This window comes from Suncus etruscus, chromosome 15, assembly GCF_024139225.1.
Source record: "Suncus etruscus isolate mSunEtr1 chromosome 15, mSunEtr1.pri.cur, whole genome shotgun sequence".
Classification (NCBI taxonomy): Eukaryota; Metazoa; Chordata; class Mammalia; order Eulipotyphla; family Soricidae; genus Suncus; species Suncus etruscus.
This window is the reverse complement of record NC_064862.1, coordinates 19,265,571-19,281,261: the sequence shown is the minus strand read 5'-3', so window position 1 is coordinate 19,281,261 and position 15,691 is coordinate 19,265,571. Positions and strand designations below refer to the sequence as shown.

General features: G+C 45.8%; 1 protein-coding gene across 1 annotated transcript in view; it reads right to left on the bottom strand.

The window, feature by feature from the left end:
• PCMT1 (protein-L-isoaspartate (D-aspartate) O-methyltransferase) overlaps nt 1-15,691 on the bottom strand; it is a 48,739-nt gene that overhangs the window by 11,961 nt on the left and 21,087 nt on the right. The window contains exons 5-6 of the mRNA XM_049789360.1: nt 12,934-13,054; nt 7,264-7,349 (exon numbers count right to left, since the gene is read on the bottom strand). Coding sequence (XP_049645317.1) covers nt 7,264-7,349; nt 12,934-13,054 — 207 coding nt within the window. The remainder of the gene's footprint in view (nt 1-7,263; nt 7,350-12,933; nt 13,055-15,691) is intronic.

Sequence of the window (15,691 nt, the reverse complement as noted above, 5' to 3'; positions counted from 1 at the left end):
ATGCCAGGACTCGAACCACTGACCTTCTGCACGCAAGGCAAACGCCTTACCACCATGCTATCTCTCTAGCCCCCCCTTTTTTTTTAAAGTAAAATAGTTTTATTTAAAGAAATTGAAGGGGAGTCAATAAGAGAGGAAGTACAATGGCAGGGGATGCTCTGGGCAGAGAACAAGCCACTTTTGACTGTTCTCTTTCAAATTTGATGATGCTCTGTGGCACCAAAGTCTCTCACACATACTCCTCCCCAAGACAAGCAACATCCTACTTTTATATGGAAACCATTTGTTACTCTGTGTATATTTGACTTGCTTTGGAACCAGATTCTGATGATCATTTCCCCCACTTGGGGGGCCAGGCATAGGGGACTTGGGAGGGTCATACGGGATGGGTCTTTGGGGGCTGATTCCTGGCAGTGCTGAGGGAACCATGCAGGGAAGAAGCAAAACCCCAGTGTTCCCAGACCAAACACCATCACCAGCCCTGCAGCACCTTCCCTACTGGGTTTTCTTTCTTGTAGGATCCTTTTTTTCCCTGCAGTTACTAATTGAGATCTATCTCTTTTTTTAAATTCATTTAATTTTCTTTTTAACATAACGTCTCGTCTTCCAACAGCATCTTAGTAAAAATTTCATAGAGCCAAAACTATGGAATGAGTGTAGAGGGAGAATCCCTGAGGTATTTCTCCATTTCTCCTGCTCCAAACCTAGGAAGTTCTTTGCAGGACTTCCTAAATTTCCCCTTACAGAAACTCTGGGAACTAGCACCACCTTTCCTATGTAAACAACAAATTAAAAAGGGAGCTGACCCAGACAGAATAGAGGGTGATTCGAATACCAGAATCCCATATGGTCCCCTAAGCCTGCCAGGAGCGATTTCTGAGTGCAGAACCAGGAGTAACCCCTGAGCACCACCGGGTATGACCCAAAAACGGAGGAAGGAAGGAAGGAAGGAAGGAAGGAAGGAAGGAAGGAAGGAAGGAAGGAAGGAAGGAAGGAAGGAAGGAAGGAAGGAAGGAAGGAAGGAAGGAAGGAAGGAGGGAGGGAGGGAGGGAGGGCGGGAGGGAGGGAGGGAGGGAGGGAAGGAGGGTGGGAGGGAGGGACGGTGGGAGGGAGGGGGAGGGAGGGAGGGAGGGGGAGGGAGGGGGGAGGGAGGGAGGGAGGGGGGAGGGAGGGAGGGAGGGGGGAGGGAGGGAGGGGGAGGGAGGGAGGGAGGGGGAGGGAGGGAGGGAGGGAGGGAGGGAGGGAGGGAAGGGAGGGAGGGAGGGAAGGGAGGGAGGGAGGGAGGGAGGAAGGAAGGAAGGAAGGAAGGAAGGAAGGAAGGAAGGAAGGAAGGAAGGAAGGAAGGAAGGAAGGAAGGAAGGAAGGAAGGAAGGAAGGAAGGAAGGAAGGAAGGAAGGAAGGAAGGAAGGAAGGAAGAGGGGGAGCTGAAAAGAAAGTCATATACAGCAGATAAGGGACTTGCATTGCATTCAGCTGACCCTGGTTTGATACTCAGCACTCCATGTGCACCCCCCAAGCTATGCCAGGAGTGATCCCTGAGCACTGAAACAGGAGTTAAGTCCTGAGCACAGCTAGGTAGGGTCCCAAGCCAAAGAGCAAAGCAAAATAAAAATTAAAAGGCCACAGAGATAGTACTGAGGGCTTAAGTCACCTGCCTTGAATACAACCAGCCCCTTGAATGCAGCCTATCTCCAGCACCACATATGTCCCTGAATACCACCAGGAGTAACCCCAAGGAGACAGAAATAAGCCCTGAACATTGCCAGGTATCCTCCCTCACCTTGCCCCCAAATTAAACACAAACTACTATGCCAAAGTTGTAGCTTAACGGTAGCGCTACATCCTGGGTTCAACTCTGGCATCACACACCAAATAACCAAATTAAAATTTGAATATAGCAGGCTCACAGCGGTTAAGGCATTTGCCTTGCATGTGGCCAACCTGGATGAACCGTTTCGATCCCCAGCATTCCATAAGGACCCCCAAGCCTGTCAGGAGTGATTTCGAGCACAGAGCCAAAAGTAACCTCTGAACGCCACCAAGTGTGGACCAAAAACAAAACAAAACTAAATCATTAACTATAGGAGCTGGAGGAATAGCACAGCAGGGAGAGCATTTGTCTTGCACTCTGCCGACCCAGGTTTGATTTCCAGCGTCCCATATGGTCACCTGAGTTTGCCAGACATTGATTTCTGAGCATAGAGTCAGGAGAAATGCCTGAGCGCTGCTGAGTATGGTCCAAAAACAAAAAAACAAAAGTTAACTATCATGTTCACCAAACTACTCATGACTGTGTGTGTATATATATAGATAGAATGTGTGTGTATATATATATAGATATGTGTAGATATACATATATACAGACACATGACTACATCTTTCTACATCATGTTAATTGGAGGTCTGAGAGAGAGTACAGTGGGGAGGGTACTTGTCCTGCTCTCAGGCAACCAGGATTCAGTTCCCAGCATCCCCTATAGTTCCCTGAATACTGCCAGGATTAATTCCTGAATACAAAGCCAGAAGAAAGTCCTAAGCACCATCAGGCGTGACCCAAAAATAACAGCAAAAATACTTCAATTAAAATGTATTACAAGCAGGGGAAGGGGAGGGAAAAATCTTGTAAGGAGACTGAGAGGAGTACCAAAGCAGCTTGGACAATCAGTATCTGCCTTGAGACCATAGAAAAACACGCTACTCAACCCACTCAACCCAAAGTCAACGACAACAGAATAAAGATACCCAATCTACAACAAGTTATAGACAAAAGGGACCAGTTACACTAGCAGTTACACTCCTTTCCTGGGGGAAAGGAGGTGGTATGGGATGCGTGCTGGGAACAAGGGCAAAGGGAGGTTAACACTGGTGGTGAGAATGGCCCTGATTCACTGTCACTATGTACCTTAAAAATAACTGTGAAGGGCCGGGCGGTGGCGCTCGAGGTAAGGTGCCTGCCTTACCTGCGCTAGCCTAGGAGACGGACCGCGGTTCGATCCCCCGGCGTCCCATATGGTCCCCCAAGCCAGGAGCGACTTCTGAGCGCATAGCCAGGAGTAACCCCTGAGCGTCACCGGGTGTGGCCCAAAAACCAAAAAAAAAAAAAAAAAAAAAATAACTGTGAAAGGAGCCAGAGAGATAGCATGGAGGTAAGGCATTTGCCTGGCATGCAGAAGGTCCCATATGGTCCCTTGAGCCTGCCAGGAGCAATTTCTGAGCATAAAGCCAGGAGTAACTCCTGAGCACTGCCAGGTGTGACCCATAAACTAAATAAATAAATAAATATGAAAGGGGTCAGAGCGATAGCACAGCAGTAGGGTGTTTGCCTTGCACATGGCTGACCCAGGACAGACTTGGGTTCGATCCCTGGCATCTCATTGTCCCCCAAGCCTGCCAGGAGCAATTTCTGAGCACAGAGCCAGGAGTAACCCCTGAGCATCACAGGGTATGGCCCAAAACTCAAAAAAAAAAAAAAAAATTAAAAGGAGAAAACAAACCCCAAAATAATTAATTGACCCCACCTCACACATTATTTAAAATTAAGCCAAAGTGAATAAATACCAAGCTCGGGAGGGATGTACAGCTCAACATGCAGATGGGCTGGCTTGGATCCCTGGAACCAGAGAGTCCCGAGGACATCAGGAATCTCCAAGGGAAGTGCTGAGAGAAGCCCCCCTGAACCCCACCCACATGGCTTGAAAGCCAAGGAACCCAAGAGACAACCATCCAAATCCCTGATGTCTGTGTGCATGGAGCACGTGAGCGAGCATGACAGTGATCCTCAGGAAGCATCACAACCCAGAACTGTTTGGCTCGGCTAAGAATGTGTGTCAACCTACACTTAAGGGATGCAGATTGTGGCGATCACCCAGACCTAGTGTGAGAGCAGTGCACCACGTGACCTCTGGTCACGTAAAAAGCAGCCTCTAGTCAACAAATTAACATCGACCAAGGGAGCAAGAAGAAGAAACTAAAAAATAAAAATAAATGTGTGAAAAAAAACACTACTTTAATGGGTTTTTTGTTTTGTTTTTGCTTTTTGGGTCTCACCCGGTGACGCTCAGGTTACTCCTGGCTATGCACTCAGAAACTGCTCCTGGGGGCTTGGGGGACCATATGGGATGCCGGGGTAAAAACCACAGTCAGTCCTAGGTCAGCCGCATGCAAGGAAAAAGCCTTACCATTTGCGCCACTGCTCCAGCCCCTAAACTTCTTTTCTTCTTGTTTTCTTAAACTAACAATTAGGCCAAAGAAGACCAGAGACAGGTTTAGTAAGTGGGGCATTTGCCTGGCAAGTGGCCAACAAATTTAATCCCCAGAATGCCATATGAGGAGCTACAAGCCCCACCAAGAGTGACCCCTGAGCACAGAGCCAAGAGTCAACCGTGAGCACCAGTAGCTGTGTTCTAAAAACAAAATCTAAGAAACAATTTTTTATTTAAGTTTAACTTAAAAATAAATATGGCCAAAGAGAGTAAGTGATTTTCCCCCAAAGTGTTCAGTCAATAACCAGATCAATGGCCATCATCACTGATCTAAGAATTATCAAGGGGCCGGAGAGATAGCATGGAGGTAAAGCGTTTGCCTTTCATGCAGGAGGTCATCGGTTCGAATCCCGGCGTCCCATATGGTCCCCCATGCCTGCCAGGAGCAATTTCTGAGCCTGGAGCCAGGAATAACCTCTGAGCACTGCCTGGTGTGACCCAAAAACCAAAAAAAAAAAAAAAAAAAAAAAAGAATTATCAAAAAGAAATTTTTCCAGGTTGCCAAGTATATGAGGCAGGACAGAAGAGACAGTGTCACTTTCAGTCCCTATTCATCATCAAGAGCTTTGATAAAGTTGGGGACAGAAAGCTAAGATTTCAGTAAACTGAATCTATAAAGGGCTGACACAAACATCAGGTCTTGCTGAGAGGAGAAATCAGTTCCATACTTGGACATTTCCCTTCCTACAAACATATAATACAGAACTGTCCTCCCTCTTGCTCGGAAGTTCAGTTCAAGTTCCTTTCCATATACGAAGTCTCCTTGGCTATGCAAAATCCTCTGGTCCTTAAAATCCACTGGTACTGGGGCCGGTGAGGTGGTGCTAGAGGTAAGATGTCTGCCTTGCAAGCGCTAGCCAAGGAAGGACTGTGGTTCGATCCCCCAGCGTCCCATATGGTTCCCCCCAAGCCAGGGGCAATTTCTGAGGGCTTAGCCAGGAATAACCCCTGAGCATCAAATGGGTGTGGCCCCCCCCAAAAAAAAAACACCCACTGGTACTTTTCTAGTCAACATGTATCAAAAACTGCATGTCATTCATTTCCCTAATTCACCCAACAGAGATCATCAAGAAGATAAGCTCTGTGATGGGCTGAAGTCATAGGTAGGGTGGGAAGGGTGCTTGACTGACAAGGAGCCAACCCAGATTCAATTCCCAGTACCATATACGGTGGGTTCCCTGAGAACACAAGGAGTGATCCCTGAGCACAGAACCAGGAGAAAGCCCTGAGCACTGGTGGATGTGGCCCTCCAAAAAAAAGAAAGAAAAAAAGGGAAGTCCAGAGCAATAGTATAGTGGATAGGGTGCTTGCCTTGCACAATGCCACACTGGGTTTAATCCCTGGCACACCATTTGGGCCATGGGTACTACAAGGAATGATCCCTGAGCACAGAACCCAATGTATGTCCTAAGCACTGCTTGGTGTGACTCAAAAACAAAGTAAAATAGAACCCAAAACATAAGCTCCAGGGATGGGTGTGTAGGTGGGAACCTGGAGACACTGGTGACGAAAAATGTGCACCAAGTGGAAGGGTGGTGTACTGGTGTACTTTCTATGACAGAAACTCAATCATGAATAACTTGGTAAAAAATTAAAAATTGGGGCCGGGTAGGTGGCGCTGGAGGTAAGGTGTCTGCCTTGCAAGCGCTAGCCAAGGAAGGACCGCGGTTCGATCCCCCGGCGTCCCATATGGTCCCCCCAAGCCAGGGGCGATTTCTGAGCACATAGCCAGGAGTAACCCCTGAGCATCAAACGGGTGTGGCCCAAAAACCAAAAAAAAAAAAAAAATAAAATAAAAATTAAAGCATGCCAGGAATGATTTTTGAGCACAGAGCCAGGAGTAACCTCTAAGCGCCATTGGGTGTGACATCCCCAAATTAAAAATTAAAATATAAGCTCTGTGAGGGCAAACTGTACGACAAATATATCCTGGTTTCTCCCAATCACATTAGACAGTTTTATACAGTTCAGAATTTAATAAAAGGTCAAGGTCAAAGGCCTCAGGGGCAAGGGGCCAGTGACAGGAGGGCATTTGCCTTTTTTGTGGCCAACCTGGATTTAACCCCTGGCATCTCATATGGACTCATAGCACCACTAGGGGTGAGCCCTGAATACAGAGTCAGGAGTATGCCCTGAGTGATGCTAGGTGTGGACCCCCCCCCCCAAAACTAAAACAAACTAAAAAACTTTCAATGGGACCGGAGCAATAGTGCAGTAGTAGGGTGTTTGCCTTGCACACGGCATCCCATATGGTCCTCAGCCTGCCGGGAGCAATTTCTGAGTACAGTGCCAAGAGTAACCCGAGTGCCAGTAGGTAAAACAAAAAAACAAAACAACAGGGGCCGGAGAGATAGCATGGAGGTAAGGCGTTTGCCTTTCATGCAGAAGGTCATCAGTTCGAATCCCAGCATCCCATATGGTCCCCAGTGCCTGCCAGGAGCAATTTCTGAGCATGGAGCCAGGAGTAACCCCTGAGCACTGCCGGGTGTGACCCAAAAAACACACACACAAAAAAAAAAAACACAACAAAAAATTTTTTTTCAAAGGTATGTTTCCCAATTCGAGTACTCTTTTAAGTGAGTCAAATGTCACTTCAAACAAGAGTTATGTGCTTGGGGCCGGAGAGATAGCATGGAGGTAAGGTGTTTGCCTTTCATGCAGGAGGTCATTGGTTTGAATCCCGGCGTCCCATATGGTCCCCTGTGCCTGCCAGGAGCAATTTCTGAGCGTGGAGCCAGGAATAACCCCTGAGCACTGCCGGGTGTGACCCAAAAACCACCAAAAAAAAAAAAAAAAAAAAAAAAAAGAGTTATGTGCTACTGTTTAGTCATCTTCCTGTTGTTTATATTAACTTTCTTGTACATAAAAATGACAAGTCGCTAGAACTAAAATGCATGACATAAAGTCTAACTACATAGACAAGACTCAAGAGACATTTCTTTACAAACCGTGTCGTTCCCGTCGAATGAAGCACACAAACACAGAAAAGAACCCAACTCACTGCCTGGGGCACAACTGGGGCTGCGGCTCCTACATGAATAGCATCATAAGGGGCTTCTTCGGCATATCCCAGTCTTCCATCCCCCACTGAAAGAAAAACCAAGATGCTGTAAAACACTGTTCAGATGGAACCACCTTACACAAGGTATAAAGTAAGGCAAGGGCAGGGTTTTTAAATAAATCTATATTGAAATCAACTGGATATTTATACAGGAAAAACATATGCAAACCCCTACCTCATGCATGCAAAATAGTAATGTCAGGACAATGAGGAAGCAGGGGCTGGGAGATGGCTCACAGGACAGGATCCTGTGAGATAACAGAGCTCACCCCAGCACTGCGCTGTCCTCCAAAGGGCCCTGGGAATTGCTCCCAAGAGCCACACCACAAGCAGCCCAACTAACACTGGGTGTGAACACACACTCCTCAAAAGAAAAGGAAGATCAAAAATTTAAACGTGAAAAGCTATGGTGATAACGTTTTTAAGAAATAATACAGACAAACATGCTCTGGGGCAAGAAGGACAACACAGGTGTCTACACACTTGCTCAGCACATGGCTACAACTGTGACACTGGCTCAAATTCTGAGCACCAGCAGGTATAGCCCCTGAGCACAAAGCCATAGGTGGTCCTGAGCACCCCCAAGTGTGGCAAAGAAACAACAATAAAAACTAGAAAATCAAACTACATTAAAATTAAGAATTTCTATTAAAAATAAAAACCAATGTGTGACTGAAAAGCCATGCCACAGAGTTGGAACAGATACTTAGCAATACACACAGACAAAACCATTTAAAAGTCTTATAAAGCAAAAAATATCTAAGCACACTCAATTATCTGAACAAACGGCTCACCAAAGATAAAATGCAAATGGCAAACACAGGCAAGTTTTGAACCTCACTAATAGAAAATTTCAAAATGTAAGTCACAAAGAAATATTGCTATGCACTTGCATAGAAATGGAAAAGAAAAACAAAGTGGAAGTGTTGAGGTGAGAGAGTGAGCACAGAAGCCAAGGCTCTTGCCTTGCAAGCAGCCAACACAGGGTTCGAGCCCAGCACCTCCAGCCCTGAGCACAGAGCCAGAAGTAGCCTTACTCCCTTCCAGTTGTGGCCCATCCAAAGGAGGTGCTCAGAGATCCAGAGCAAAGTAAACCAGACTCGATGCTGTGAGAATTGCAGCCTGGTGCAATCGCTTTAGAAAGCAGGCCTGGGGCCGGGTAGGTGGCGCTGGAGGTAAGGTGTCTGCCTTGCAAGCGCTAGCCAAGGAAGGACCGCGGTTCGATCCCCCGGCGTCCCATATGGTCCCCCCAAGCCAGGGGCGATTTCTGAGCACATAGCCAGGAGTAACCCCTGAGCGTCAAACGGGTGTGCCCAAAAAACCAAAAACCAAAAAAAAAAAAAAAAAAAAAAAAGAAAGCAGGCCTGCCACTCCTCAGTCATCTTCCTATAAACCTGACTTCAGGTTGAATGCTCATACAGAAAGGAATGCTTTCATGATGTGGATATATACCTCTACACACAACTATCTGTTCACAGAAACACGTGATGCATCCCAGATCAGGAGCAATTACCTATTCACAATCCGAGTTGATCATTACAGGAATGCTCTGATTATGAAATGTTCTATGGTCATAAAAAGAAACTGCATGGGCCAGAGCAGTAGTACAGCAGCAGGTAGGCCTCTTGCATTGCACGTGACTGATCCGGGTTTGATACCCAACACTACATGTGGACTCCCAAACCTCACCAGGACTGACCCCCTAGCAAAGCTATAAAAGTAAGTGTGAGGGCCAAACGGTGGTGCAACTGGTAAGGCGTCTGCCTTGCCTGTGCTAGCCTAGGAAGGACCATGGTTCAATCTCCTGGCATTAATATGGTCCCCCCAAGCCAGGAGCAATTTCTGAGTGCACAGCCAGGAGTAACCTCTGAGCATCACTGGGTGTGGCCAAAAAAAGAAAGATGAAGTAAGCCCTGAGCACAATTAGGTATAACCCAAAAGTCAAAAAACAAAATATGAGAGGCAGAGCTTTAGCACAGCAGGTAGGGCATTTACCTTCATGCGGCCAACCCAGGACAGACCAAGGTTCAATCCCTGGCATCCCATATGGTCCCTCAAGCCTGCCAGAAGGTATTTCTGAACACAGAGCCAGGAGTAACCCCTATGCTCTGCCTGGTGTGGGACAAATAAATGAATAAATGAATGATAAAAATATTTATTTGGGGGCCAAAGAGATAGCATGGAGGTAAGGCATTTGCCTTGCGTGCAGAAGGTCAGTGGTTCAAATTCCGGCATCCCATATGGTCCCCTGAGCCTGCCAGTAGCGATTTCTGAGCTTAGAGCCAGGAGTAACCCCTCAGCGCTGCCGGGTGTGACCCAAAAACAAAACAAAAAAAAATTTAATTGGGGAACAGAGTGGTGGCCAAGCAGTAGGGTGTTTGCCTTGCATGTGGCCGATCTAGAACAGACCCTTGGTTCGATCCCCCTGAGTCCCAAAGCCAGGAGCGATTTATCAGCGCATCGCCAGGAGTAACCCCTGAGCATCACTGGGTGTGGCCCAAAAAGAAAAAAAATTTTTTTATTTGAACAATAAACCGAAGGTCAAGAATCATCCACTTCTCAGTTTAGGTTGCATCATTTTCCTTCCTTTCCTTTATAGTGGCCTGGCTTCTCTTTGACACTTCTCCAGCCCTGTATTTCCTAGATAAAGCCATTTAATTTTTATCTTTTTTTTTTCTTTATTCAAAACCATTTAATTTTTAAATAAAAATTTAAAAAAACCCTGAGAGGCCGAAGCAATAGCACAGCAGTAAGGCATTTGCCTTGCACGTGGCTAACCAGGATGGACCCGACATCCTATATGGTCCCCCGAGCCAGGAGAGATTTCTGAGTGCAGAGCTAGGAGTAACCCGAGCGTCTCTGGTGTGGCCCAAAAACCAAAAACAAACAAACAAAACCCTGAATGTATGGCTTTATTTATGCAAAACTCAATGGTAGAGTAATTGTGCAATAAAGTCATAAAAATGATAGTGCTTGGATCAAAGTGATAGCTCAGTGGGTAGAACATTTGCATGCAGCCAACTCAGGCTCAATCCCGGGCATCTCATATGAGCCTGCCAGGAGTAATTTCTGAATACAGGGCCAGGAGTAATTCCTGAGTACCTCTGGGTGTAGCCAGCCCAACACACCTCCCAAAAAAAGATAGTACTTGTGTATGGGGGGGTGTGGCTCAGAGCTAAAGTGCAAACTTTCTATGTAGAGCCACTGAGTTCAATCCGAGTACCACAGAATAATAAGATTTTTTTTTTGGGGGGTGGGGGGTCACACCCGGCGGTGCTCAGGGGTTACTCCTGGCTGTCTGCTCAGAAATAGCTCCTGGCAGGCACGGGGGACCATATGGGACACCGGGATTCGAACCAACCACCTTTGGTCCTGGATCGGCTGCTTGCAAGGCAAACGCCGCTGTGCTATCTCTCCGGGCCCGAATAATAAGATTTTTATAAAAAAAATATTCAGTAGAGGCCGGAACCCTAGCCCAGAGGAAAAGCGCTTGCCTAGCAAGCTGCCCGTATGGAACCATTCAGGTTGGAAGCCCGGCATCCCATGTACATTATTACAATACGTGTGGATTAAAAAGGAGGAAAAAAAAAAAAAAAGATATTCAGTTACATTAGAAAAAAGAGAAGCGGGCCTGGAAAGATAGCACAGCGGCATTTGCCTTGCAAGCAGCCGATCCAGGACCAAAGGTGGTCGGTTTGAATCCCGGTGTCCCATATGGTCCCCCGTGCCTGTCAGGAGCTATTTCTGAGCAGACAGCCAGGAGTAACCCCTGAGCACCACCGGGTGTGGCCCCCCCCCCCCAAAAAAAAAAAAGAGAAGCACTAATGTGGTTTCTGTTTTGTTGTTTTGTTTTTTTTTTTTCACCCCAGGAGGGACTCCTAGGTGGTATTCAAGAAACCTTGGCAGACCATTCTGGCAATATTCAGCCATCTGGGCCAGACAGATTACTGCTGAGCCCAAGGATCCAAGGATATGATGTCACTCAGACCCAGCAGTGCTAGGGTCCCTGGATTTGCACCTGTGTGTGCAAAATGTGTGGCCACAAATCCTGTACTATCTCCCTGGCACCAATTTCTTTCTGTTTGTATTTTTGTATGTTTGGTTTTCTTTGTTTGTTTGTTTTTGGAGATCACAGCTCTGTGCTCAGGCCTTACTCTGGCCTCCATGCTCAGGGATCAACTGACAAAACTTGGGGGACCTTTTGGGGTGCCAGGATTAAACCTGGTTGACAGTTCACAAGGCAAGAGCATTATCAGCTGGGCTATCTCTCCAGTTCAAAAGTGATAGTTTGTGCGCTTTTTGTATATTTTTGTTTTTTCCACAACAGCCTACAATGTTCTTACATGGATATACCTATTGTATATAGCTAAGAAAAAAAACCTATAAAACATAAAGTACATATAATATGAAACAATTATAAAAGTTATATAATCAGTCTCACAAATGTCTAAAAAAACCCAGGAATTCAGAAAAATGTCTTTCCTGTACTGATTAGATTTCTCATATTGGACATACATTCCTTTGTTTTCACATTATTATTTACTTTATCTGAGGCACCATGACTTAGAAGACTATTAATGACAGTGCTTCATGCAGAAATGTTAAAGCACCACATTTTCCATCGCTGTCTCAGAGTGCCAACTTTCACCTCACAACCTCCTCTCAGTACCCCTACTTTCAGTTTGGCATTACTTCTTTAAAACCAATGGAGAGGAGCCAGAGTGACAGCACAGCAGGAAGGGCATTTGCCTTGCATTTGGCTAACCCAGGTTCATTCCCCAGCATTTCATATGGCCCCCTGAGCCTGCCAGGAGTAATTTCTGAGCACAGAGCCAGGAGTAAGGCCTGACCATCGAGTATGGCTCCAAAACAAAACAAAGCAAACAAAAAAACAAAAAAAAAAACCAAAAAAAAAAAAAGGAAAAATAATTCAACATCACCTTTTTCTGAAATAATTTAATAGTCATGTCACCATAGTTAATGTAGAATGATTCTAACATTTTAAATTTTTTTCTTAATTAGGACTTAACTATTGAATATAGAGGGCCTGGAGCAGTATCACAGAGGGTAGGGCATTGGTCTTGCTTGTGGCAGACCAAGGCTCAATCCCCGCATCCCATATGGTCCCCTGAGCCAGCCAGGAGTAATTCCTGAGTGCAGAGCCATGGGTAACCCCTGAGCATCACCATGTATGGGTTGTCATCCCCTTCCTCCCCCCCACCCAAAAATTATGGAAGCAGGTTGTAGCTTAGTGATAAAACATATGCCTTGCATGTGTTAGAAACCAGCATAGGAAAAGAAAAACTGCTAAAAATAAACAAAGACAATAATTAGATCTAGGGGCCGGAGAGATAGCAAGAAGGTAAGGCGTTGCCTTTCATGCAGAAGGTCATCGGTTCGAAATCCGGCGTCCCATATGGTCCCCCGTGCCTGCCAGGAGCAATTTCTGAGCATGAAGCCAGGAGTAACCCCTGAGCACTGCCGGTGTGACCCAAAAACCACACACACACACAAAAAAAAGGAATTAGATCTAAGTGTTAACTATTACATGGAATTTTGTAAACATAAAATATCATCCAAGAACATTTTTTTAAATGCTCGGATACTCACCAACCAAATGTACTCTCCCTGAAGACAGAAGTGCTGGGTCATCCTTTCTGACGTTATTTATCGAGTCATCTACCAACTCTTTAATATGGTCGATTCCTATGACTTTTCCAGTAGAGCCAACCTATAGTGAGAAAATAATTTGGTAAGGCACTGCTCAAACCTTTTCATTGTAAGCATTAAAATGTTTCCACAGGGCACAGACAATAATAAGAATTCAAGATAAAGGGCTGAGAGGCTCCGAGGGCTAGAAATGCAGGCTTTGGAAAGAGGAGACAGAGATTTGAGTCTCAGCACTGCAGAGTACCAAGCAATAAGCTGGGGGAAAAGAACAAGAATCACTAAGTATGCCCCCCAAAGAATCACTAAGTATGCCCCCCAAAAGAAACTAGAGAATTAAAGTGACAGTTTAAGCCTCCAATTAGAATACCAACTACTCTAGGGGCCGGGCGGTGGCGCTGGAGGTAAGGTGCCTGCCTTGCCTACGCTAGCCTAGGACGGACCACGGTTCGATCCCCCGGCGTCCCATATGGTCCCCCAAGCCAGGAGCGACTTCTGAGCGCATAGCCAGGAGTAACCCCTGAGCGTCACAGGGTGTGGCCCCAAAAAAAAACCAAAAAAAAAAAAAACAAAAACAAAAAAAAAAAAATAAAAAAAAGAATACCAACTACTCAATTAATAATTTACCAAATACAACTTTCTCATCTTTGATGCTGAATTACAAAAACTTGTAATAGTAAGAAAAATGAGGCAGTCACCATGTTTGAATGGGGCAGCTCCACAGACTCACTCTTTTCTCGAATGAGATGAAAGATCACGGGGACACTGGCCCACATAAGCAGAACGTTGGCCAGCTCGGAGGAGAGAGCAGGCCAAGCCCCCATGCTGCCCAAGCCATACAAGCTGCCTCCATCACCCAGAACCACTGTTTTCCTGATGGCCCTGACTCATAGTGCCTCTACAATTCCCTTCAGGGACACCCAATCTGACCAAACTTCGGATACAGCAACTAGGGGGCTGATATCACCAGGGTTTTTTGCAGCAAGTGAGGGCACCCTCCCTGCATATCTTCCTTCTTCCAAAAGGCCTGGCTGCTGTAACCATGCCCACAAATAAAGGTGCCACAGTGGAATCAATCCAGCTCCATACTCATTCCTTTCTCAAAAGTCATAAACTGAGCCATGAAGAGTATGTGTACACCAGCCCACACAGCAGAAAGTTGATCATCTCAGGAGGAGAGGGTGGGCCAAGCTGCCTTCAAATCAAAGCCTAGCTTGCTGCCTCCATCACCCCAAATCACAAGTCCAAGGGCCCTCCCTCATCTCTGGAGATCTGCCAGCTGAGTTCATGCCCTAAAAGTCATAGTATCAATAACAGTGCTTTGAATTTCTAGAAAACTTCATTTGTTTGATGTTGTCATCCCTAAAGGAACACAATTTAACAGAGTGGACAGCTAACAACAGCTTAATAATCAGCCCCAGGACCTAGAGTGATGGCATGGAGCAGTAAGATGTCTGCCTTGCCGCACTAGCCTAGGATGGACTGCATTTCGAACCCCTGGCGTCCCATATGGTCCCCCAAGCCAGGAGCGATTTCTGAGCGCATAGTCAGGAGTAACCCCTGAGCATCACTGGGTGTGGCCCAAAAACCCAAACCTCCCCCCAAAAAAACCTTCAGCCTTGTATTGACTTCATTGAAAATACAATAATTTTCACAAATGTATTCTTTTCTTCTCTCTCTCTCGCTCTCACTCTCTCTCTCTCCTTTTTCTCTCCCCCCTCTCTCCTCTCTCTCTCCCTTCTCTCTCTCTCTTTTTCTCTCTCTCTCTCTCTCTCTCCTCTTCTCTTCCACTTTTTTTCCAAGTAACTTTGTTTTCACTTACCTGGAAACAAATGTTATTATGACTAATTATGCGATACATTTTATTTATTTTTGGTTTTGGGGGGCTGGAGAGATGATAGCATGGAGATAGGGTGTTTGCCTTTCATTCAGAAGGTCATTGGTTCGAATACTGGCATCCCATATAGTCCACCGAGCCTGCCAGGAGGGATTTCTGAGCATAGAGCCAGGAGTTAACCCCTGAGTGCTGCCAGTTGTGACCAAAAAAAACAAACAAACAAAACAAACAAAAAACAAATAAAACAAAAAAAGTAAAATAAAATAAAAAATAATTAAATAAGAATATCTCTTTTTATTTTATTTTATTTTTTGGGTTTTGGCCTATATACACTCAGCAGCACTCAGGGGTCAGACTCTGTGCTCAGAAATTGCTCCTGGCAGGCTCTGGGAACCATATGGGATGCCAGAAATCAAACCCAGGTTCTGGATCAGCCACAGCAAGGCAAATGCTGTGCTTTTCTCCAGCCCCCAATAAAGAATATTTAGGAGACCTGAGAGATAGCATGGAGGTAAGGCATCTGCCTTTCATGCAGAAGGTCGGTGGTTCGAATCCCAGCATCCCATATGGTCCCCCGTGCCTGCCAGGGGCTATTTCTGAGCATAGAGCCAGTAGTAACCCCTAAGCGCTGCCGGGTGTGACCCAGAAACAAACAAACAAAAAGAATATCTTAAATACGCTTAGAGCAATGACTGTTATATAGAACTAGCAATTATATATACAAATCATTAATTTAAATTAGTATCTTTATTTTTTGTTTTTGTTTTAGGGCCACACCCAGCAGTGCTCAGGTTTCCTAGCTCTGCACTTAGGAATCACTCCTGCTTCCGGGGGAATCAGGGGACCATATGGGATGCAGGGATT